Genomic DNA, 26,774 nt, shown 5'->3' with positions numbered 1-26,774 from the left:
CTCTCTATGTGAGGAACATGAGGGACTCTAGAGACTCTTCTGAAATTATTTGCTCAGACATATTATGGAGCCTTCATTAAAAGAACCGTTCATCCAAAAATGAAAATGACATGCGGAACGCAAAAGGAGTTATCTAGCAGGATTGTCCAATTTGCTTGTTTCTAGACAATAAAACTGACACGAATGGTCAGTAAATTATGACATAATTTTCATTTTTGAATCACACACATCTGTACGTGACTAAACATTTAAAACTTACTCCCAGGGTTCTCTCCGATGCTGCTGTGCTTGCCGTTCCAGTACCAGAGCAGTAGTGTGGCGTCTCTGGAGCCGGAGAGAACGTAACAGTCTCCACCAATGTAGGACTCTGAGCGAGCCAGACAGGTCACCACATCAAGATGCCCAAACACAATCTGTGTCAGTTTACCTGTAAACACACAACACAGCAAGGTAAACCACTTATTGCATGTGTGTGGTGTAGGCTATGTACAAAGCACTATATATATATATACACACAGATGTATACAGTGGTGGCCAAAATTATTAGAACGGTAAGATATTTTTATGTTTTAAAATAAGTATCTTCTGCTCACCAAGGCTTTATTTATTTGATCCAAAATACAGCAAAAACAGTAATATTGTGATAAATGTTAAATATTTTTACAATTTAAAATAATTGTTTTTCTATTTGAATATATTTAAAAATGCAAATTATTGTTGAAAACAGTTGTGTACAATATTTTTTCAGGATTATTTGATGAATAGAAAGTTCAAAAGAACAGCATTTATCTGAAATAGAAAATTAAATTAATAATTTTATTCATTCATCAAAATGCATTAAGTGGTCAAAAGTGACAGTATAGACATTTATTTTGTTGCAAAAGCCTTCTATTTCAGATAAATGTTGTTTTTGTTTTTGTTTGTTTTTTTACATAAAAACACTAATTTAAAATGCATCCTTCCCAGAATACAGATTTTCAAAAATCATTTAAAACCACCATCTGAAGAGATCAAATTTTAATTAGAGAACCACCCTTTCTCTTAATATGGTGAAAGACTCTCAGCATTTCTTATGGTTAGACTGATCTTTAATAAATAAAAAAACAAGAAGAGGCTGATAAATGGAGGTGGACAGGAAGCTGAATGCAAGGCAGAGGAAGTGTCACATTTGATCCAATTCAGTCTGAGATATCAATGTCTAAGGAGTTGATGATTATATACAACCAGAGTTTTCTTTTAAAACATTAAAAAAATCTTACCGTTCTAATAATTTTGGCCACCACTGTGTGTGTATATATATATATATATATATATATATATATATATATAAATATATATATGTATATATATATATATATATATATATATATATATATATATATATATATTTATTTATTTATTTTATGACTTTGATCCTGGAGAATTTGTGTTCGTTTAGTTTGATCTTCATGAGGCCAGCAGTTTCCAGTGCAGTACTCCCTGCAGGGTGCGAGTGAATGAGTCTACTGAGATGTTGCTGTCTGCTGGGCCGTTTACATACGCCAGATGATCTCACACACTCCCCAGTTCTTACTGCACTTTAAATATTTGCTTTTGGAGCTGCATGTGCATGCTAACATCTGTGTGAATGCATAAGACAAACAAACATCAAGCATTTGAGGGACAAGGTGTGCATTTCTATCTATCTATCTATCTATCTATCTATCTATCTATCTATCTATCTATCTATCTATCTATCTATCTATCTATCTATCTATCTGTCTGTCTGTCTGTCTGTCTGTCTGTCTATCTATCTATCTATCTATCTATCTATCTATCTATCTATCTATCTATCTATCTATAAACCCATTTACTGTATGTGTTTGTGTGTGTAGAGCGATTCTATTGAAATTCAAGTTCCGCTTGCGTGACTTGCGTTCTGAGCCTCATCTTCCCGCGAGACGGAGTCATGGTCCATCCGTGAGATGAGAAAGCTATCTGAGCCCCGGGGCAATGGAGTTGTAATGCAGTCTGCAGGCTCATTTGTGACTTTTGACCCTTTTCTTTTGTGTACTGCAGGGGAGGCAGTGTCTCCATAGACAACCGAGGTGGTGGGGGGTCGTCACGGTTACCTGTATCAGTGGAGTAGACGCGGAAGCTCTTGTCCCAGAATCCACACAGCAGGATGAAGCGGTTGTCAGCTGTGATGACGAAACACTGAGCGTTTACCTGGATGCTCTGATCTAACAGATCTGAGATCTGCCTTCTGTGAGTGCCCACATTATTGGCTGTAAAAAGATAAAGAGTCACTTTGTTATAAAAGTACTAACATAACTTTGCTAGTTAGAGAATTACAGGGTAAGAACGAGAGAAATAAAAACTTAGTAAAAGAACGAGATTAACAAGGAAGTAAAGACAGCCACAGAATTGTGGAGACATTAACAGAGGGAGTCATATGGTGACCCTAAAGGTCTATTTCAATGTCTGGTAAGTGAATTTCTGACAACCTCTTCAGAGATTATAAAGATGTAAAACCATTTGCATGAGAAAATATGACATTTATTGTTAACTGTGCGTGACCGAATGTAATTTGTGAATGAATACATAAAACAGCAGAAGACAGAACAGTAAAATACCTGTCACATTTTCCTCTGCCATAAACGTTTGAAAAACAGACCCTTTTTGCAAAAGAAAGACTAAAATAATCATAAAGAAAATATGTGACCAAAACGCTGTAAATTACATGTATTTTCTTAAACACATAAGACAGAGACAGTGAGAGAGAGACAGAGAGAGAGAGATGGAAGAGGCCAGACTGCACAGAGTCAGGTGTGTGAGGCCCAGACACACTCGTGACACACACCAGCACGGCGTCTGTGCTGGAGCGAGTGGACAGATTATCAACAGCACAGTCATGCAGAATTTACTGTGTTTAAATGTGTGAGCTGTGTGGAATGCAGTCCATCTAAATACATACATGACGATGGGAGAAGGAGTGAAAGAAAATGAGCGATGAAAGAGGTCTCTCCCCACACAGAGAGACAGGAGGGAGAAGGGAGGGTGATTTGTTGTATTTGATAAATCTTTTAAAAGTAAAAAAAAAAAAGTAAACATCCTGCTTTAGTAAAACATTTCCTACTATAGCCGTGCTAATTTCATATATCTTGTATCACTTTGATAGAATTGAAACTTAAATCAATATTTATTTATTTGGCAGGTAAAAATGCAAACAAGACCCTAAAGCCATGAACCAACACATAGTGGAAAACATTACCAGAAGAGTAAAAGCTGTTAAAGCAGCAATGATAAATTCCTATTTTGGCCATTAAATGCTTAAATGAAATGAAACGTTTTGGTGTCCACATACTTTACCTATGTATTGTATTGTTTTGTATTATACTGTATTATATATTCCTTACACACATATTTATAGTATATGTAATATTATAATACAGCTCTTATACATTTATAAAATTATTTATACTTATTTACATTTATTTTACACAATATTAACTCAAAATATCTGTAAACAGAAATTGTGCATTAGAACTATTGACTATTTAGCATCTGTTGACTATTTGTAATAATAAATTCTGGAAGCGGCCCAAAGTGGACACATTATCAGATTCAGATCATTTCAAAACACTTTAATAATGGACGGTTAACTGCTCTGGTTGAAACTGAAATACAGTTGTTTCATATGAATTTCAAAGAATTCAAAGGCTTAACTTCAGATTTAAAACCAAAAGAGGTGGAGGTGTAGAGAAAGGTACAGGTGAGTGGAATGAGGACACACACCATGAAGTGAAAAACAGATAAATTAGGCAAGACATATGTTACTGTATGATAATAAGAGCAGCAGGGGAGCAGAGATATAAGATGAATAGGAGCAGGGAGAGAACCTTCAGAGAGGCTTCAGCCATATGTTATCCCACATCTTCCCTCTCTCATCCCTCTCTCCTCTTTTTCTCCCTCATCAACAGGTCGGAGAGATGAGAGGAGGACATATTGTCCTGACAGCGTGTGCCACGCGGCTTCAATCAGACATTATTACACCATTCATATTCATTCAGTCTGACAGGACAGAGAGACAGAGAAAGAAAGAGAGAGAGAGCTGATGATGTACAGGCTAAGCCACAGCTCATTGCTTTCCAATTTGCATGCAAATGCTGAACTGAAGCTGAATGGCGGCTGGGTGAAAAACTGCACTCATCTCCTCTCAAGGGCCGGGCCCTCGCAACTCACAACAGCCTATCACAAATCATTTTACTGACGATTGACAAGCCACAGACCTATCAAAGGGTCAATCTCCACTGGTAACTGGTACTGCTGGTCCTGCACAGAAGAGCTTTGATGACCTGAGAGAAAGAGAGAGAACCGATGAAAAATAGATTTAATACTCATACCATCAGGATGGTAAATAATACACATAGTAGCTAGGACTACGCCGAGTTTATTCACGTGTCTTTACATTGGGATGTGATGTACAGAGGAAAATCTTTTTAGCATTTTCAGTTTATTGATATTCATGTAAACTGTTAAAAAGGGTTTTCTGGTAGTTAATAGCTTTTTTTTTTACATAAAAACACTAATTTAAAATGCATCCTTCCCAGAATACAGATCTCAAAAATGATTTAAAACCACCATCTGAAGAGATCAAATTTAAATTAGAGAACCACCCTTTCTCTTAATATGGTGAAAGACTCAGCATTTCTTACGGTTAGATTGATCTTTAATAAATAAAAAAAACAAGAAGAGGCTGATAAATGGAGGTGGACAGGAAGCTGAATGCAAGGCAGAGGAAGTGTCACATTTGATCCAATTCAGTCTGAGATATCAATGTCTAAGGAGCTGATGATTATATACAACCAGAGTTTAGAGGGATCAAACTACTGAAGTTTGCATTATAAGGGGCCCTATTTTAACGATCTGAAACGCAAGTATCAAACGCGAAATGCAAGTAACTTTGTGGGCGGATCTCGCTGCGGGCGCTGTTGCTATTATACCGGCGGGATTAAATGACTCTTGCGCCCGACGCAAATCTAAAATGGGTTGGTCTGAAGTAGCTACATTACTCATAGTTGTGGTTTGGGCGTAACGTGAAGTAAACCAATCAGAGCGTCATCTGATTTGCCAGGTGCGGTTCACAGCCGAGGAGACCGACGCTCTCGTCAGGGCCGTAAAAGACAGAGAAGTGACATTGAATGGGGATGGGAGAAACCCACCCAAATTAGCTTCAGTTAAACAGGCGTATAATAATTCGGGTAAATGTGTAAGCTAGATTTATGCCTATTTTTTCACATCTTCATGGACACCACAATGATTTCCCTCGTGTGGATTATTTTTCCTTGTAATTATGTATGGTTTGCAAAAATGCCAACTGCTGCGTCTGTGTAGATGAGAGAAGCAAAGTGTATAAGCGTTGTGCACACGCTACAATATGGCCAAGCATGCGCCCTTAAAATAGCATCTGAATAACGCGCCACTGCCTTTAGACTAGGTTTTTCCTGGTCTGTGGCGGAATTGTTTTCTGGAACTGCAAAATAGCACCAGGGAACATTTGTGCCGGAACACGCCTCCTCTTTTCGCTGAACCACCCCGGGAGCGCAAGTTCATTCCCTAATTTACCGACGTGTGTCTGTGGAGGGAAAAGCCCGCTGTGCGTATGAGATAGGGTTGCGTAACCTGGTTAACATAAAAACTAACCAGTATCAGGGGTGTAAATGAAGAGACCGCATGATTCATAGACTGATTCATTACTGATCACCAAACACCTTGCTGTCTGATTGTTCTTACTCACCGGTGAGACCGTGCCACTTGTTGACGGCGAAGAGGCGGTTGGCAGTGACGGTGATGACCGCTGGGTTGGTCAGGCCTGACTGTGTGTTGGCGGCCACGTGGGTGACAGGCGAGTTGGACGGGAACTTGAGGACCATGATGACATCCTGCTGCATCTGCTCTGTGAACATCAGTGGGGTCTGCAGAAGGAGATACTGTTGAGTCCATTACCGTCATCATCAGCAGGGAGTGAGGGAGTGTAGAGGAAAAGAGAGTGATGGTGGGAGAGAGAAAGAGAGAAGAGGAAGAAAAGCAGGAAGAAAGGAAATTAGGCAGCGAAAGACAGAACGGTGTAAAAAAGCACAAAAGCTGAGATTGAGGACAGAGGTAATTAGAGTAAGGCAACACAATATCATAACTGGATTGTTATTAGGGTTGGGAATTGAGAATCTTGGTCTGTATTTTTGTGGATGGAACAAAGCAAAATGATTTGCGAAATCAGCATCAATATTATTTATTTCAAACTTTTTTATTACTGTTTTGTTGAAATCTAAAATTATCTCATGACAGTTTAGCAGGCTTATGAGGGTTGTGTATGTAATGAGAATTATTTTCCATAGATTTTTTATTTTCCCCTTTAAAGAGTAGTATTTTGCGACCGTGGGTACAAATGCAGATTCTGCTGCAAATATATTTGCAGCTTTAAAAAAAATCTGATCATATCTATATGATTGCATCGGCACAGACCTAGAAGCTGATTATTACTCATATTAGTCATGTACTGCTATATCATTCCCGATAAGCCCTATTTTTGTTGTACACTAATGAAGTGCATGAACAGTTCAAATATGATTCTGAAATAAGTAAAAGTCCCCCTGTGGTGAAAATCTATTTTTTTTTTTATGTTGTTTATATGTCTATGTGGTATTTGAAAATTCTTTAAGAGAACCCATGTGCAAATTCATAACACCATTGCTGAGTATTTTCTCTTTGAAACTGCAGTTATCTAAAGACAGTCTCAAAAACGCGGTTTGAAGCGACAGTTATCAAAAGCGTTTCTAAGGATACTGATTGTTAGAAGGCAGCTGTTTGACTCTGAGGTGGCAAATAGGAACATGGTTTGTGTAACATTAGCAACACAATATTAACTGTTTGATAATGTAGTCAAGAAAAAGGCTAATCATATCAATTACCGTTATGTGTCCGACGTTATAAAGAGCGATACTATCGTGCAGCATTTACTTCAGTAAAGTTGACCGAGCGAGTGGATCTCTGAGCTAGTGTGAGTGAGTGGAGGCGGGGCTAATGAGCATCTTCATGGTTCTGCATATACTAAATGAAGCAAGGGTGTAGAGTTACATTCGAATCGAGCTATTTAAAGGCATACTTTTTTTTTTTTTTTACAGGAAAAAAAACATTTAAATGTGTCATTTTGGTGATCAAAGATGAGTTTTAAGGGATACAATTATTGACTACAGGGGGACTTTAAAGCTGGAGAAAATAGGTCAGACAGAGAGATCAAAGCAGATACACACTGCCGTTTCACAAAGAAATCAATGATAGATTTGACATTCTTGGACCTTAGAGAATTCCAAAAATGCTTCTGCCAAGCAAGTTACATTTCCCGGGTAATGAGTACAAGATAAACAGAAGGAAAACAGTTTGTAAAGACAAAGTTGCAAAAGATCAGAGCAGATTTCAAATGAATCGGAACTTTCCTTTTAGACTGCCACAATGTATTGCAACCTCCATTAGTAACATTATAATCTGATTTATCTCACGTTCCATTCTACAATACAGCAGATGAAGAGAAGCTAAAAAAGGTATATGCACATACACCGCTGTTTGATTACTTGGCAGCAAAGTCAACCAACCATCAAGTTGACTTCCTCAGTGAGGCAGGGCTGTGTTTGTAGAAGCAGGAGATAGTGTTCAGACTGGGCAGCTGCAATGTCACTCTCATTGAGCAATCTGATTGGCTGCTGCTTTATGATATTTATTTACAGCACAGTTAAATCACTTTAAAGAAGGTCTATTTTGAACTAATATTTTAAATAGTATAAAAAAAAAACTATTGTAGGAAGTATATTTATTTGCTTATAAATAATAAGCTCGTATATTTTAGTATGTCTCTCACTCAATGCCACCATTAAATTGTGCCCTATTCCAGTCCAACTGTTGTCATATGTCTGTGATGTCTAATCCTGACGTGTGTGTGATTTTTAGACACAGTATGGAGACACGGGGCTAATTGGTGTGCCTGCAGTAAATTAGACAGACAGCTAGGGCCTTAAACAGTGTTCAGCCTGTGAGTGCCATTAAACAGAGGATCTACCCTCATTAACCTACTGGAGACACAGAAGAGGGAGAGAAAGAAGTGCAGGCAGAGAGTGAACGAGATAGATGAAAGGATTACCGAGAGTACATAAACAGGATCACATGAAAATTTAATGTTAATTTAAAAAAGAAGTGTCTTGTCATACCATCTCTCTTATTTCATAATCCTGCTTTTGATGCCTGATTTTATCCAAGTGATTTTTTTCTCCATTAAATTATTTCATTAGTAATAAAAAAAAGAAAAAAAAGATAATAAGCCTGTGCAAAAAATACTTAAAAAAAAAAAGGTAGGCATTGATCATGTATATGAAGGCACAGAAGCTTACAGAAACATTTACGATTTGAGCACTTCTGACATCAGAGAATTTTACCGGGTTCCCACACCTTTTGACCAATGAATTTCCATTGCTTGCATGATTGCACTCACAATCATAAACAAAGAATTCTACCCTTTGCATCAGATCTCCAGTTCAGAGTGATGTTTATTTAGCCTTTCACAGTCAGTTTTAGACTCTGTGCGTGGGATTATTATGAAGTTGTGTGTTCAAAGGCTGTTCACATTAAGCGTCAGCGTTATGTAAAGTCAGAAACCCGGTTCTGAGCCTATAACTATATCTGCATGCGGACATTTAAAGGAGAGTGTGTGAGTTTGTTTCCACACAGGCAGGCAGGGGCTGTCATCGCCACAGAAACACACAGCTAATGGGGGCTTCTAGGCCGTCACCCACAGTCTCTCAGTTTCTAGACTAAAGACCCTATCACCTCAGAGCTCTCCGCTCAACTATAGGACTTTTCCCACTTCTGGGACCCTTTCTCACGCTGGGGGCTCACTGAAAGAGGACAAGAGCGAGGAGAGGGGAAGTAAAGCACAAAACAATTAATGGGTCGATTTAAACTTGAGTCAAACTGTTTATATGTCTTCCTACCCAAACTAAAATGCATTATTTTATTTTAGATCTACATAAAAACAAAGTGGCTGGAGCTGCTAATACAACAGCATATATAAAGAATGGGATTTGTATCAACTGAAGAGATGTTATAGGGTGATTACAATGGGCACAATCTAGTTTTATGAAATCTAGTTTTGCTTTGGCAGTTTTCCAAAATAAGTTGCTGTTTTAAACACGACTTGGTGTTTACAATGACATTATCCTGCCCTCCAGCATCAAATGTTAGTTTAGCTAGAATGTATTAGCGGCCAGTGTGGAGTTTTTTTTTTTTTTTTTTTTTTACAAACCAGAAAACCTTTCCACCCTTCTGTGGTGGAAATGCATATAATGGTTCCAGATTTGACTGGGTCCTCAGTATACAAGAATGCTAGTTTCCTGCGTATAGAGCTAATGAGGAGGAAAGAGACTGTATGCAAATCTGTTTGTTATAGGGTTTTAAAAACATCAGAGAGAGAGAGAGAGAGAGAGAGAGAGAGAGAGAGAGAGAGAGAGAGAGTTAAACATGTTTTCATTGTTCCATGTAGGTTTTTTTTTATTTATTTTTTACTATTTTTAAATTAGTTTTTATTTTCATATTATCGATTTTGTCATTTTTATTATTTAAAAAAATATTTCTATATGACTTGTTATACTTTTTTTTTTTTTTTGGTTTTAATTTTTTTAGACTATGTAAATGTCTGCTGCATAAACTTTTGTAGACAGGTTAACACATTTGTAATGGTCTGCATGTCAAATTAGACAGTGAGAGTGTTTTTGTGTGTGTGTTACTCACCACCTGCATGGCAGAGCTGCGTGGCATGTGGGGCTCAATTAGCAGCTGGCAGGGTGTCTGTCCAAAACTTCTGATTTGAGACTCCACAGCCTGAGGAAGACAGAGAGTGAGCATTATGGAGGTTTGGTGGCACTAATGAAGAGATATAGGACTATAAACGTCACCTTGAGACAGTGGCTAACTTGCCCTGGACAATATCAACTAATACAGACCCAAAGTAATGTGTGTGTGTGTCTGTGTGCTAGTATGCGTGTCTGTGTGTGTGTGGGAAAAAAAAGTGAAAAAGAAAAGTGGTGGAAATATTGATCATAATAATGGGAAAGGGCAATACAGGATCTGGATATATGTACATTTCTCTTTGTGAGAGAGTTAAAGCAGATAAAAGTGTGTATGGAAGAAGAGAGAGAGAGAGACTAGAGAGGGGATCTTGACCACGAAAAGAGAGTGTGAGCACGACACTGACAAATAAAAGGCAGAAATAGTAGTTTCACATCTATCTTTTAGGGTTGCTTTGCTGTAGCTAAAAATATGTTACAGCATGTTTTAACATCACTTTTAACATTACTAAACGGACACGGTGAAGAATATTTAATATTTTCTGGTATGCACCAAACAGTTTATTTACCTATATTACACACACACTATATATATAGTGAAGATGCAACAAATCCCTAAATTTGAGTTTATATTCTATTTAATTAAATTCAATTTATTAATGGAAATTAATTAAACCCACTAACTCTAACACAGATTTTTCTGCCGTTTTAAATCAGAGATGTTATTAAACAATAATGACACAAGGAAGTGTCATGAAACTACAACTACATTAAAATTGCTGTGATATTCGTGAAATTGCTTAATTTTCTATTGATGCCCAAATCATTGTTAATACATTGTGACTATTTGATAGCCTGGCCCTACTACATTAGTGCAAGTATCCCTCAAATGGGATTTCCATGAATCAATAGAGAAGCTGTCCCGATCCGACGCTAAAGAGAGAGAGAGAGAGAGAGAGAGGTATGCCAGAAATGTCCCAGCTCTCATCTGACTGCTCTGGCTCTAACTGTATTCATGAAAGCATCAGGAAGTCAGGAGGCTTTCCACGTCCCTCTCATTGTATTTCTTCCCTGTTCCACCTCTCTCTTTTTCCACTCTGCTCAGACTGCCCTTCTTTACATCAATCCTTTCTGTCTGTTTCTAACTCTTACTCTGCTCTTCATCGCTCTTTCTTCATTCCGCTCTCCCGCTTTGATCTGGTTCGGCCCACTCTGCTGGTAACAATAGACTTCACCACACAAACTCTTCTTTATATAGTGTAAATCCACTAGTGATCTCATTAGAGGCACTGATGGAACACAGATGACAGGACTACTGTGTCTGGAAATACCATTGTAAAGAAGCAGGGTTCAGAGGAGGCCATGCAAGGGAAGACACCTCGTTTCAATTATATGATTGGTTGATTTCAACTTAAAATCAATGGAATTTGACACTGTGTGGCAACAGTTCTTCCTTTCTTGACCAAGTATTTGGTGCTAGGCAAAACCACATTGCGTACCCTATTCACAGTATAAGATCTTTCAGTCTTTTTTTCAGTCAGATCATTGTTTGTTTAAGGCTTTAATCTCACTAATGTTGATTCATAGTCCTTAGTAAGAGTAGACGGCATATTTAATGTGGGGAACAAAAACAAAGACATGAGGGATATTCCATATACAGTATACTGTTCTGCACCTAGTTGTCAATTGTTAAGAAAATGCACATACAATGGGGTCCAAAAGTCTACACTGGAAATCATCAGGAATTCAAAATCTAAACATTGAAAATATTAAAATAACGTAATTTTACTATACAAATTATGTTATTTTATTAATAATAAATTACATTATATTATAAAATAAAAAGAATTGTGGGAGAATCTCTTTTTGAAAAAAATTATAAAAATAAAATGTGATTCTCAATTTATCCAGAATCGTACAGTTCTGGTTAAAACATTTCAAAACGCACCTGCATTGTTTTGCATTTTGTGACTTTCCGTCAAATAAAAAGACACATTTTCAAGTCATATATTTCATAATTGAGGATTTAATAGTGTTAAAATATCGTCTTGTCTCGTTCTCGTGAACCCAATATCATCTCGTCTCGTGAACTAAGTGTATCGTCACACCCCTAGACTTTACTCCACATAAAAAGTAAAGAATTTTCTACATATTTATCCATCCCATTCAATCCCTAAGTAAGTTTCTCAAACATACACCAAGATCTGACACAGATCATCTAGGTTCATGTAACGCTGTGAACTAATGACATTCAGCAGTGTGGCATAGAAGTTAGCGTCGCAAACCAAATGAAGGTCGAGTGTGTCACACTGGGACAGTTTGTTTAAGCTAATATGAGGATGCGTCTTGCGCAGGCACCTGCCCCATCTTCATTAAATCCTCTCTTGACATTTACTACCACAGTAGAATGAGGCAGTTCTCAGGTCAGAGCGTCCAGCCAATGAGGAGAGAACGTTATATGGGTGCTAGCCATGCTAGAGGGGCCAATCTCTTTAGGGGCACTAGTGCGTATCTGATGAGGTCTCTTTATATTCTACACATTTAAATGGTGGAAATACCCCGTATGTATGCATTGTACGCGCACGCACGCACACACACACACACACACACACACACACGAGCACACACACACGAGCACACACACAGTCATGCTTCATGAGTCACCTGATTTACTCTAACCCTTGACAAGGTAATTTAGCTGTACAACAAGCTGTGGCAAAATTTCTTATTTTGCATAATGAGGTTCCTACGAATACTTAGAAGATTTTTTTTTTGGGGGGGGGGGGGGGGGGGGATTCTCCCAAAATGTAAGCCTTTTAAAAGGTCAGATTAGTATCGGACTTGAGTAAAAGTGAGACTTGATTTGAAGGAAAATGACTGTGTTTATGTGTGTGTGTTTAATTCAGGTGCAAAGGGAGCTCTTTGTGCCTGTCATGTTCTTTTTTTGTGTGTGTTGTGGCAGGGCAAAGACAGGAAGTAATCACCGTCTGAGTAAACATGGCCCAGTCTCCTGAATGACCCTAATCTGCCATGAGACATTCCACACGCCCCATGGTCTACACACAAACACACACACACACACACACACACACACACACACACACACACACACACACACACAGGGTTCAACATACACAGATCGACGCAATTACGCACACAGCTTGCCATCAAAAAACCCAAACTCAGCTGCTCAGACTGACAAATCCCAGTCCTGCCCAAACCAGACCTGATATGCAAGATACAAAACTAAAACTAGAATCAGAACCCAGCAGTTGGTTTCCCCACGACACAATTTGAGAAGATCCAGAGCTAGTGCCATACTTGCTGTTTCCAGACAAACACACACACACACACGCGCTGTTCTAAGAGCCATGCTAAACTACACCCTGCTCGTTTATTTTCCTAATTTAGCTCTACAAACCGGCTATGACGTGAGGTCAAGGTCCAAAATGAACTTTTTACCACACCTGCCAATGGTGACTGAATTGACAAAAGTAATGTTTTTTTGTTACCATTTTTGCCAGCCATGTTTATTTTATTTTTTTTCTTGCATAATAGTGAGAAACAGCACATTGGCTGCGTCCAGACTTCAGGTAAAATTGGGCCAAATCAGATGTTTTTTTTTTTTTTTTTTTCTCATATGTGAACAGCAGTGTTAAATCTTTTCAATTCTGATTTGTGGTTCTAAACTGAATACAGATCTGACTTTTTGCAATGTGACCTCAGTGTGAGCAGTCATTTTGGGATTCATTGACTTTGACATCACTACAGATCAACATTCGTTGTAATTTCATGCTGGAATTCACATATTGGTTATTCTTTGGTCATCTCTTTCACAGAACACAGAAGTTTTTGACTTTTTCAACTTTAATTCATTATATGCTGGAAATACAGGTTTGAAATTGCATGAAGGTGAAGAAATGATGACAACTTTCACTACACTGTGAATTATCCCTATTATCTATGTACTGTATGTATGTATGTATGTATGCATTGATTGATTTATTAATTTTACCAGACAATGGCTTTTTTGCGCAAAAAAAATAACAAAACTATTTTTTACTAATGCTTGGTGTGTTCATTTTAGACCCTGCATGGGGTGCAGCTAAGAATAATGATGTCTTCAAGGTAAAATAATGAAATGGTAGCATATAAAATCACCACTTCACCAGTTCTGTTCTGAAATGCATTCTCTCTCTCTCTTCTCTTATGCCTTAGATCCTGTTATGTTTTTTTTTTCTTTTTTCAAGCGTGTTTATTACAGTTTGATTGCGGACACAGCCATGTGAATTTATCGATCTCCTAATGGCCTGTGAATGGTGGAGTGGCAGTCAGGCGTAAGGATTCCCATTTAACCTCTGCTTATTAAACAGGAAGTGTGCAGGGTAATGGCCTGAACTGGAGAGATGACTGGAGCAGATAGGCAATGAATCTGCATCAGATAGAGGGATGAAGAAACAGATAGAGGATTAAGGGCACAGAGGGTGGAAAGGAATGAAAGATGGACAGAATGAATGGCTAAAGGAATGTCTAGATGGAGAAGGATGAACATATAAAAGAAAGGAAGCATGCAGTGAAGGAAGGAAGGGCCATTAAAGGGATAGCAAGAACACCTAGATGGGAATAAGGTGAGTCGAGTCATTAATCAGCCTCAGTCACCGAGCATGAAGGGCAGAAGACTAGAACCCACTCCGACACCGAGGACTGCCCCAGTGCACACATTCACACCCACACAACTGCTCCACTGCAGGAAAAGAATGGCACTGTGTGACCTCTGCAGCAGAGATGCTATATTAAGTCGGAGAACGTGTAAGGCTGAGGAGAACTTGATGTGTGGATATACGCAGATTCGAGGTGCAGTTAGCTGCTTAATTCACTGTCTGACGCTTTCAATTGCTGCCCTGGGATAAAGCAACCTGTATCTGCTGGTCTAGAATCATTTTCTCCAAACAAAATCCAAATGGTCGTACATGTATTATTTATTCAACGGTGTCATTTATTGAAAAAAGATTTTAAATTTAATTATGGTAGCATTAAAAAGTAGTCTGAAGTACTAGTGCATTGCAAAAAACAAAAACAACAACAAAAAAGAACACATATGCCTGCTCTTGAGTCGATTAAAAACAAGTGTAAAAATGAGTGTTGTTTTGTATAGGATGCTCAAGTTGCACGATCTAAATGTGAACCTTACTGACTTCACAGCTTTACTCTGCAGTTGACACGTATTCCACCTATGATGTCATACTTAATTTGACGAATGAAACTGAGGCTGTGAAGGGACGGAAGTCAAGTGCATTCATCTTAAGATCCTTGGTGTCTTTTAGCTGACAAAACAATTAAAATACATAAATTGTAAATATGTGCAGACACGTTGCACCACCTGAGCGATCAACACAGAGGCATACAACAGTACAACAATTGCTGTACTTTCATCTCTTACATCACTGTTTTCATTTGCGTCCTAATAAATATGCCATCTACATTGACCAAACTCTATATAAATCAGGGGTTTAATACAATCTGGCTCAAAGTCCTATTAGGCTCACATCCAGGACAATAATGCAAGGAACAACCAACTAACAATGTCCTTTAATAATGGATTACAGACCACCATGCCAGGTTCAGTAACACCAACATCCTGCTCGTCTGGGATGATGTAAAGCAGATAGTCTTGAATGGTAAATGTTCTTTATGCTAGCACTGGATGCTGTGTGTACTGTACATTTCACAGCTAAAGCAAATTAACACTTTTTTGCTGTGGTACTGTAGATTCAGAAGCAGAGCAGAAAAGATTTCAGATATTTATAACAGTATTCTGGCAAGAGAATGCAGAGGTTCAAGAGGGGTTATCCATCATGAAAGTCATTAATAAGAACTGGTCCTCGGTTCAGACCTACTGTCTAAGTCTCAGATCTCAGATCAGGTAGTGCTGTTCCTGAGGGAAAGGCAGTACCTGGACCTGTTTGAAGGACATCTGTAGCTGTCAGTGGGGCAGTTAGTGAGCTAGATCTGTCTGAACTGGTCTGTGCTTCTGTGTGGCAGCTCCCAGAGAGAAAGAGATGAATAATAAATGAGTGTGGGAGACAGAGAGGTAAGGAAACACAGAAAGAGAGATTCCTATTGAGTCTGTAGTATGTCTTCAGGTCTCACGGTAACAGCTAAACAAATGTTTTGTAAGTGTCTGTTGAAGCTCAAACCTGTTTACAATAGCTCTGTTCCAAAGCATAGTGTGCTGACTCGCTGCCTACTGACTATAGAGGCAGCTGTCTTCTAAAGATGCTATCACATTTGCGCAAAAAAGGGTCAATTGTCTTTGTCAATGGTGTAGTGATGTATGAAGCACAGCTCTCACAGAATCACTATCAAACCAAGCAGCTTTCTTTTGGTCAACGGCAATGCTGCAAATTTGTGTAACCATCTTTAAATTGTTGAGTTGGAAAATCTTTCACCCTCACACGAAATTCACAATCATTCAGAATTCAGGATTCCTACTGATGACTGGATTTCGCCTGCAAAAAAATAGCCGTAACGGTAAACGGGAACCCATCCTAACTGTCATGGTACCATATGAGCGCTTTCCATAAGAAATAACACCAGAAATTCTATATTCACATTTAATTTTAATCGAGAAAGCATGTCGCATTAATCAGCATGAAATGAAAATTCACTAGATCTTACTGTAAGTGATTAATTCAAGTGTTTAATTTTTTTTTTCTTAAACTTGTAATGTATAAGAAAAGCTCATAACTTGATCTTCTGTATTTAATTTGTCTAAACCCTGTCCCTCCACAATCAACTGCAAGCTTGTATTCATTTATGAGTGCAATGCCCACACCTCAATTACTGTACCAATCAAAAATTGATCAACAGAATCAAGTCCCGAACCAATATTTTTTTCTTTTTCTATAAACTGTTACACTTGTAATATGGAAGAAAAGATCTGTCACCACTTCGGTTTTATCACAACTTTAAATTACATTGTACACTCAAAAATATGTTAATTACACATAATTATGTTTTCAATATTTAATGAAATTTTTTATAATAAAAATTTCTCCTGCTTTAGTCCTCTATCTTGGATTTATTTTTTCATGGAAGTCATTGCAATGCATTCTAGGATTGGCTCCTTGGCCAAAGTGAAGTAATCTTAGAATACAATTAAGACTACTTTTTGGAACATTCTATGAGTCAGGTGATGGTTTAAAAATGCAATAAAAATGGGTCAGAACAGAGCAAATGTGTCAAGTTGGCAATGAAGTAAACGGAGAGAGAGAGAGAGAGATGTGTCCATGTGTCTGAAAGAATATGTGTAAGAGAAAGAAACACTCTCACCTCTCTGAGCATGGGGTCAGATATGGAGCTCAGGTTGACCGCTCCTTCATAAGTCAGGTAGTAGAAGACATTGAGAGCTCTGATGGCCTCAGGTCCCTGCTGCTTGTATCCGAATATCAGATCAATCCACTGATGCAGCTGACAGGACACAAACTCACTCTCCAGAGCCTATTCAAACACACAGGAGATAAAACTAATGTCATTCAAGCTCAGTGAAACAACAAGATTGAGAGAACACACTGCCCAAAAGACCTACATCAAGATGCTAAGATAGGCAAATAAGCTAAATTGAGGGTAGTTAGTGAATAAGACGCATTGGAATACCATGTGGCATGACTGCTTAGTGAATTCACCACAGATTGTGACATATTTGTTATTTGTTTTTGCTTTTTTCACATGCTCAACAACTCATGGAGAGTTCCTCAGAGAACGTAACCAAGTAGCATGGGTAACGGGATCTGTCAAAATGTGCTTTCAACAGTCACAAATGACATAATACACACAAATTACAAGCATATGCTTCCAGGACAGAACCACTGGAGCAAAGCAGATCGTCTTACATGAGCAGGACGAGATATCTTTGCTCCTTTGTTTAGTCTCATCCTCTGCGTGCCATGGGGCGTCTGAGAGCGTTGTTGTTTTCGGAGCTATGATTGTTCTTCGACTGTCATAACATCGAAACACAAGCTGTTTCTCTCTTCATTAGCCGCCAAAGGAGGGCCTCCGTTTATGACTGCTCATAAAAAACAGCAATTGTGTTAATTTGCTCAAAGCTGTGTGGGCACAAAGGCCTCTAAACGAGCCCAAATGAGTATGAGAAGAGCCTTGATTGTCATTGCTGCCTTGTGTCACATTAATTTCGAGACAAACATTAGGCCCTGCACTTAAACAGCAATTTATATTATTTAAATGCTTACCGGAAGGGTCTTAGCATCACTCATTTAAATGTGAATTCGCTGACAGCTAATTTCGCTTAATTTGCACTCCAAGCTTTCTTAATTAGAACTTTAAATCAGAAGGGCAATGAGAGATGCTGTAAAATGCGGCATTTTGCAATACGACAACAGGTTTGACAGCAAACTGGTTCAGCTCTTGTGCAGTAATAACTTCAAGAAAACAAAAAGTTCAGAGATGAAACCTAAAACCTAATTTCTTAAGAAATGAGATATTATGTTTGTTTGTTTTTAGCTTGCACAGTCTGTATGCTATGGAAATTCACACAAAGGTGAGAAATAATTGCTTAGTTTATAATCAGCACGGTACTCACTACTGCTCACTCTATATTGAAATTATATCTATACTTTATGCTACATTACTATTGTAAATAATGTTACATATTTTTTAATAAAAAAAGAAATATAATAATGTAATACATGTAATGTTTGATAAAGGGTTTAATATTTTTCATTATTTTACTACCAATGCACAGCATCTATCACAAGCACTTGCCTAAAACATGCAGATTTATTCCAGTTAATCTATTTGTCTACAATTTTATTAAAAAGAACCTGTTCCTCTGAGTCTTTGGATGGATTTATTTAGTTTATTATGTGGATGGATGGACCCCGCATTGTTCCACGACTTGTCTGTTTCCAAACTTAATACAGGGGCTGATGGGCATTTAATGTGGGCCTCCATCTTGTGTCAATCAGCGTGGGGAAACAAAGAGGGGGACAATGTTATTGGACACCAACTCTCCAGAGGACTACCTTTATGTTAATCAAGGAGCTCTAAAATCAGGAATGAGATGGGAACCCCGCTCAGGGAGACCTGACCTCATCAGGGATGCAGAGAGCGTTTGGTAGGGTCTCCTGAGGCAGGGGTGTCACTCTGAACCCATGCTCTTTCATCAAAAGAGGAGGGGGAGATATGTACCTACAACATTAGATTCCTTTTTAAAAATGACTACACCACTCACGTTAACCCAGAGGGCATGTGCGTATATATACAAATAAATGTAAGTGTTTTTGCAGTAAAACGTCAGGTTAAGATGTTTAATATGACAGAAGACTATTTTTTATAAATGTGTCTCTTACAAAGCCAAAGAAAAAAAAACTGATTTACCAGTTTACCAGTTACCAAAACCAAGCTTTTTGCTTTTCTTTTTCTTTTACTGATTGGCCAGTTTACAAAACAAAACACATTTTAAAGATTTCTAAAGGATCGGAAACAATATTTAAAAAACGTGTGGCGTTTCCTGCCAGTGCAGGTTTTTAAAATAATAGTTTTAACAGGCATGACAATTCTGTAATTATTTACTCATTCTGCTGTCGTTTCAAAATTGTATATCTGTTGTAGAATACACAAATAGAAATATTTTTATGAATTGTCATTCAGAACTTGCTATATAATGACAAAGAACACAAAACAGTCTCATAAAACTATTACAAAAAAACTCTTGGAATGACATGAAGATCATCGATGGAATTTTTTTTTCTTTTTACTGTTCATCATAAAATGCTATCTTATGCCTAACGCTTAAGCCTTTGACAACTTTTATAATATTTTTATGGTCCTTTGGAGCTTGACAGCTTTAGTCACTATGAACTACTGTTGTATGATTATAAAAAATATCTACGGAAAAATATCAGTATACGGGTCTGGAATGACACAAGGGAGAGTAAATAATAAAAATCTTCATTTTTTTTGGGGTGAACTATTGCTTTAAATTCAAGTATATGTGCAAAAGAGGCCCAGGAGTGTGTAAGATGCAGCTCATTAAGACTGCTCATATCTGGAGAGCATTATTGATGTGCCAATTAGTAGATGCAGTATGTCCCATAAAATCCACTGGGAATCATCAGCATTATGGAAATGTGTGTGTATGTGTTTGTGTGTGTAGAGGTACTGCCGACTGTGGGGTGAGGTTTCACAGCTGCTGGATCAAAAAAATGGATTCAATTTTATTTCAGCGCTGCTTTTATACAAAGGAGAAATGCTACTGTAAACACAACAAAGAATGAATTTGAACTTGGCTGAAAACAAAAAGCACTTTGAAAAAATTGTTATGGAATAAATAAACCAAATATCCTAAATTGAACGCAAACAAATAACACCGGAAACTAGCAGATTTAGTAACTTATAATACCACCTCACATTTGGCAAAAACTGACAAACTGTAAATGTAAAAAGCATATTTGTGTAATGGTACCATGATCTAAGTCTCAACTCTGGGAGTATCTGAAAGTTATGGAAATGTCATTTCCAAAAACTACTTCAAACTTTAGTTTTATGTGCAAACTGACAAGCTCACTGAGACATAAAACAGGATTGAAGACTTTGTTATAACAGATCTTTAATATATATATATTTTTTTTTTTTTACAGAGAAACCCTACAGTACACATAGTACTGTTAGACACTAATGATACTTTCAAACATGTCTTTTTACGAGATGGATCTTTCTGAGCTCTTTATGACTTTCATTGACCATTTCCCTGTCTTTAGCAGCCATTTAAAAGCATTTTAAGGACTTAGAGGTAACCTGTCTGTGGCCATGTTAAAATGTCACATAACAAATCAATCTGGCTGTTTTGCATTAGAATACAGGGCTGTCAAGGGAGAAGGAGTGAGATGGCGAACACAAGAGCAGACGGGATTATTTCATTGGCAGCTGGATTGTGCAGTATTGATTAAGAGAGATTATAGTGGCACTAATCACGCATGTGGACTGTGCAATGAGACTATGACACAGTGACAGACAATGCAAATGAAACCCATGAGTCTAATATGGAACAGATTGTGAAACTCAAACTGTGAAATGTTGTTTCAACTCAAATCAATATTTCATGTCTATTTATTTATTTATTTATTTGAGGAGTAGTCGTGTAATAAGGATATCATACAGTTAATTGATCTCTAATGCAAAAGTATCCCATTCTGGGCTAAGACATGGGACCTGATGTATAAACCTTGCATACGCACAAAAAAGGCATTGAAATGTGTACACGCAATTTTCCACACACATATCGTGATTTATAAAAAAAATAAACTAGGTGTAAATGTGCGCACCGTACGGACACTCTAGACTGTGCGTACACACTCTTTGACTGGAGTGAGCGAAGTAATGAAGCAAAACAGTATGATTTAAACTGTTTTACATCTGATATGATCATATCATTGTTGGAGTTAAGCACAGATATTTCATGAAATCTTTTTCCAGAAGTTCAAATATTTTGATATGAATTTAAACAGAAATATTTGTAGTGGATGCGCTGCTTTTGAACACTTGTCCTGTGGAATGCTGTGTTTTAATGCTTTAACTACAGCGAGGATTGCTTGGTGCATGATAATTCCGCTTTGAATTGAGTTCTAAATAGCAGAACTCATGTTCTGAGAAAATATTTGCGTGCGAATAATGATCAATGATGCGCAATAACTCCATCTAAGCAGATGGCTTAGCAACATAGACAGAAGGCCTATAACGACCGACACTGAAGGACTCGCTCGGTGATCGAATGGTCCATTGGCCGGTTTGAATAAATCCGAGTGTGCTGTTGGTGTCCTGCACAGACAGACAGTAGCCGAATGATAACCATTTTTGGGGTCTTCCCAATATTATGAAAAATACTATCAGAATAGAAAATAGAATTTGAAGGAGACTGTAAGATATGCACGTTAAAACCCATAAATAAGTAAACCATCCTAAAATACACATGGTTTTATAAATCTGCAAAATGTTGTGCATACGTAAAATCTAGCTTTTGTGTGTACGCACACTTTTAGGATAAAATCTCCGGAAAGTTTTATACATGAGGCCCCTGATCACATTGTCAGCATTTATTTTAGAATAGCTACCAGGTGATTGTACTGACGACAGCATAAATAAACTTATACCGTTCTTTATCTACAAATGACTTCTTCCACAGTACACAAGCAAATTCCTGCAAACTGTAAACCGTAATTGTTATTGAGGACACCTGTAATGATAATCGTCAACCAAAGGGGATAATGGGTGTGACTTAGCCTGGCAAGCCAGACATCAAGATGTTGGGTCTGGCAACTCACCATAGACACGGCTCAATCCGAGGGGCGGGATAAACGGCTGTCTTTCAAATTCCCTCTGCACGCAATAGGACAGCGCTTCAACCAACCAGAGCGTTTTCCCAACAGCGGAGCTAGTTGATAGATTAAACTTTTGGCAAAACTACGAACACATCTTCCTTTTTCAAGAATGACTTAAGTGCCGTTCTTTGCTCTTTTTTCAAAGAAAAACCTAACTCCAAGTCCTCCAGAGTCGCGGACAAAGCCAATTCGAAAGATGTTCGCCAGCAGCAGCCGCCATTCTTTGTTTTCAAGAGGCAGGTAACCGTCGAAACTCTGTCGTCATATGTTAAGCCCGCCCCGCCTACTCTATACACGACGTGATTGGCCTGACCCAATTTAGGTTTTTGCAGCTCGAAAGTCAAGAGTTGCTAGACTGCCCTGGCTGCAAAATACATTTTGCTGCCGCTAGGGTGCGTCTAGATTTCTAGGCTAGGTGTGACTATACTGCATTTCTGAAATACCATCACACATACCCGATCTATTGGGATGTTCCCAAAGCCGAATACCTTATTCGGAAAGGCATAAATAATGACTTTAAAATGAATAACACATTTAATTGAATAATAGAAAATGCAGTCATTCCTTGTTGGAATTGCTAGATAACAGGTGAGCATGACAGCAGCACACAATATTAATCAACTAAGATAATCAACTAAAATGACAATGTAATAGTTAGTGTGTAATAGTGAGTGAATGAGTAAAATCTATGAATGAAACAGTACATCCTCACTGTCCATTCTCAGCCATTAGGCTGGTTATTCACAGCAAACCTGCGTACGTCAGTGGTTGTCTGTACTGTGTCACTGGAACTGAAAATAAACCGGCTGACCGTTCAACGACCAAAATGAGATGTTTTTTCTAGAACGTGCAGTCTAGAAAATGACTGACCTGGAACCCCTGATTCAAGATCAAAATCACGGATAAGCTCTGGAAGTTATTACTTCACCTCCCCATATAAAACTAATTCCGTCTGAATAGGCCTAAATAGAACCTATAATTAGAGGTAGCAGAACAAGACCCTTCATCCCAGAATGCATCTGGCTGAGGTGCAGTGGAGAGGGAATTATTTGGATAGCTGTTCGAGAGTGGCAGGGCCTCTCAAATGACTGATTCACTCTGGTTAGAGTGTGAGACAAGCATGTGTGTGTGTGTCCATGGCACACAAAGAATGATTAGAATAGATGGCTGTGTTAATTAACTTCTACTCTGAGCTCCTTAAGTCTATAGAGAGTAACTGATCAGGTAATGATGTATTCTTATTCTGTGAGTGAGAGTGTAGGAGAGAGTGTGTGGTAAATATTACACTGGGAGAAATAAGAGTATAATTTAAGTACTCCTGTTTATTTCAAACAATGGTAAAGCTTTAAAATAAGGTTCAATCTGCATTAGTTAATACATTAAAAACTAACAATGAACAACACTTTATAAAAAAAAAAAACCAATAAAAAAAAACACTTACTTTATAAATATTTATACTTTATAAATAATTATAAATGTAATATTGTTCATTTATATTCTTTCATAATACATCAACTGTTGTTAATGTAAACCTTGAAATGTTAAAAATGTATTAGCAAATTAAATTAAATTAGAAATTAACATTATCAATGAACAATGCTTTTGCAGCATTTATTAATTTAGGCTATATGATATCTATAGATTAACTATAATCTTAACGAACTGAACCTTTAGCCAAACAGTCAATGGAACACTGAGCTCTACAAACTAATTAGAAAAATAATCATAATAAATAATACATAAATAGCTAAATAAACACACATACAGTGCTATGCATAAGTTCTGACACCCGTGCTAAAGTTGACTAAAAAGAGGAATAAAAAAATCATATTTTGGAAATTGAACATAATGCCTTAATTAAAAAAAATAGGAAAAATCCAACCTTTAAGGACACCAATTTTCTTTGGGAGTGAATAATGTATCGTAAATAAATAAATGTTCGTCCTTAAAATACAGGGTGCATAAGTCTGGACACCCCATATGTTAAATTCCCACAGAGGCAGGCAGATTTTTATTTTTAAAGGCAGTTACTTCATGGATTCCCTTGGCCTTTGGAATTAAAATGGCCCCACATCATCACATAGCCTTCACCATACCTAGAGACTGGCATGGTTTTATTTCAGTTAGCCTAATAGCTGGTTTGATTTGCATTGAGAGATGATCTTATGGAAAGTACTCCATGCCAATCTCTAGGTATGGTGAAGGCTATGTGATGATGTGGGGCTATTTTAATTCCAAAGGCCAAGGGAACTTTATCAGGATGCATAGTATCCTGGATCCATGAAGTAACTGGCCTTTAAAAATAAAAATCTGCCTGCCTCTATGGGAATTTAACATAGGGGTGTCCAGACTTATGCACCCTTTACGATACATTATTCACTCACAAAGAAAATTGGTGTCCTTAAAGGTTGGATTTTTCCAAATTTTTTAATTAAGTTCAATTTCCAAAAGATGATTTTTATTCCTCTTTTTAGTCAACTTAAGCATGGGTGTCTAAACTTATGCATAGCACTGTATATATATATATATATATATATATATATATATACATATACATACATACACATACAGTGCTATGCATAAGTTTAGGCAACCATGCTAAAGTTGACTAAAAAGAGGAATAAAAAATCATATTTTGCAAATTTAACTTAATGCCTTATTTTAAAAAATTAGGAAAAATCCAACCTTTAAGGACACCAATTTTCTTTGTGAATGAATAATGTATCGTAAATAAATAAATGTTCTTCCTTAAAAAACAGGGTGCATAAGTTTGGGCACCACTATGTTAAATTCCCATAGAGGCAGGCAGATTTTTATTTTTAAGTATTTTTTTTTTTTTTTTTTTAGGATACTATGCATCCTGATAAAGTTCCCTTGGCCTTTGGAATTAAAATAGCCCCACATCATCACATAGCCTTCACCATACCTAGAGATTGGCATGGGGTACTTTCCATAAGATCATCTCTCAATGCAAATCAAACTAGCTTTTAGGCTAACTGAAATAAAATCATGCCAATCTCTAGGTATGGTGAAGGCTATGTGATGATGTGGGGCTATTTTAATTCCAAAGGCCAAGGGAACTTTATCAGGATGCATAGTATCCTGGATCCATGAAGTAACTGGCCTTTAAAAATAAAAATCTGCCTGCCTCTATGGGAATTTAACATAGGGGTGTCCAGACTTATGCACCCTTTACGATACATTATTCACTCACAAAGAAAATTGGTGTCCTTAAAGGTTGGATTTTTCCAAATTTTTTAATTAAGTTCAATTTCCAAAAGATGATTTTTATTCCTCTTTTTAGTCAACTTAAGCATGGGTGTCTAAACTTATGCATAGCACTGTATATATATATATATATATATATATATATATACATATACATACATACACATACAGTGCTATGCATAAGTTTAGGCAACCATGCTAAAGTTGACTAAAAAGAGGAATAAAAAATCATATTTTGCAAATTTAACTTAATGCCTTATTTTAAAAAATTAGGAAAAATCCAACCTTTAAGGACACCAATTTTCTTTGTGAATGAATAATGTATCGTAAATAAATAAATGTTCTTCCTTAAAAAACAGGGTGCATAAGTTTGGGCACCACTATGTTAAATTCCCATAGAGGCAGGCAGATTTTTATTTTTAAGTATTTTTTTTTTTTTTTTTTTAGGATACTATGCATCCTGATAAAGTTCCCTTGGCCTTTGGAATTAAAATAGCCCCACATCATCACATAGCCTTCACCATACCTAGAGATTGGCATGGAGTACTTTCCATAAGATCATCTCTCAATGCAAATCAAACTAGCTATTAGGCTAACTGAAATAAAATCATGCCAATCTCTAGGTATGGTGAAGGCTATGTGATGATGTGGGGCTATTTTAATTCCAAAGGCCAAGGGAACTTTATCAGGATGCATAGTATCCTAAAAAAAAAAAAAAAAAAAATACTTAAAAATAAAAATCTGCCTGCCTCTATGGGAATTTAACATAGTGGTGCCCAAACTTATGCACCCTGTTTTTTAAGGAAGAACATTTATTTATTTACGATACATTATTCATTCACAAAGAAAATTGGTGTCCTTAAAGGTTGGATTTTTCCTCATTTTTTAAAATAAGGCATTAAGTTAAATTTGCAAAATATGATTTTTTATTCCTCTTTTTAGTCAACTTTAGCATGGTTGCCTAAACTTATGCATAGCACTGTACATACACACACACTTATTATATAAGATCGGAAAGAGCACTTTTCAAGGACTAATTATTCACTGTCTCATGACCATAATCCCAATAATTCAGTTTAAAACAGTTTAAAAGCTGCTAAAATATTTAACCATTTCGGTTCCACTTGCACTCATGAAAATTTATTTCCCTTTAAAGTTCAGTTACTGTCTTTGATTGGTCATCAATAAGCACATATTCATAAAAAAATAGAGACCGTACCCTTTGACCTTTCCTATTTCCAGTGGAATGCATTATTAACCCTAGAAAAGCCCAGGCCAA

General features: G+C 37.2%; 1 protein-coding gene across 2 annotated transcripts in view; it reads right to left on the bottom strand.

Annotated features, from left to right (window-relative positions):
- The window catches only part of lrba (LPS-responsive vesicle trafficking, beach and anchor containing), a 257,927-nt gene that overhangs the window by 14,993 nt on the left and 216,160 nt on the right, over positions 1-26,774 (bottom strand). For both annotated transcript variants that reach the window (XM_084402975.1, XM_084402976.1), the window contains exons 47-52: positions 17,205-17,372; positions 9,817-9,906; positions 5,780-5,957; positions 4,272-4,337; positions 2,112-2,267; positions 260-427 (exon numbers count right to left, since the gene is read on the bottom strand). In XM_084402975.1, coding sequence (XP_084259101.1) covers positions 260-427; positions 2,112-2,267; positions 4,272-4,337; positions 5,780-5,957; positions 9,817-9,906; positions 17,205-17,372 — 826 coding nt within the window. The remainder of the gene's footprint in view (positions 1-259; positions 428-2,111; positions 2,268-4,271; positions 4,338-5,779; positions 5,958-9,816; positions 9,907-17,204; positions 17,373-26,774) is intronic.

This window comes from Rutilus rutilus (genome assembly GCF_951802725.1).
Source record: "Rutilus rutilus genome assembly, chromosome: 2".
In the NCBI taxonomy this organism is placed as follows: Eukaryota; Metazoa; Chordata; class Actinopteri; order Cypriniformes; family Leuciscidae; genus Rutilus; species Rutilus rutilus.
Note: the sequence above shows the minus strand (reverse complement) of the source record. Positions and strands in the feature narration are given on the sequence as shown.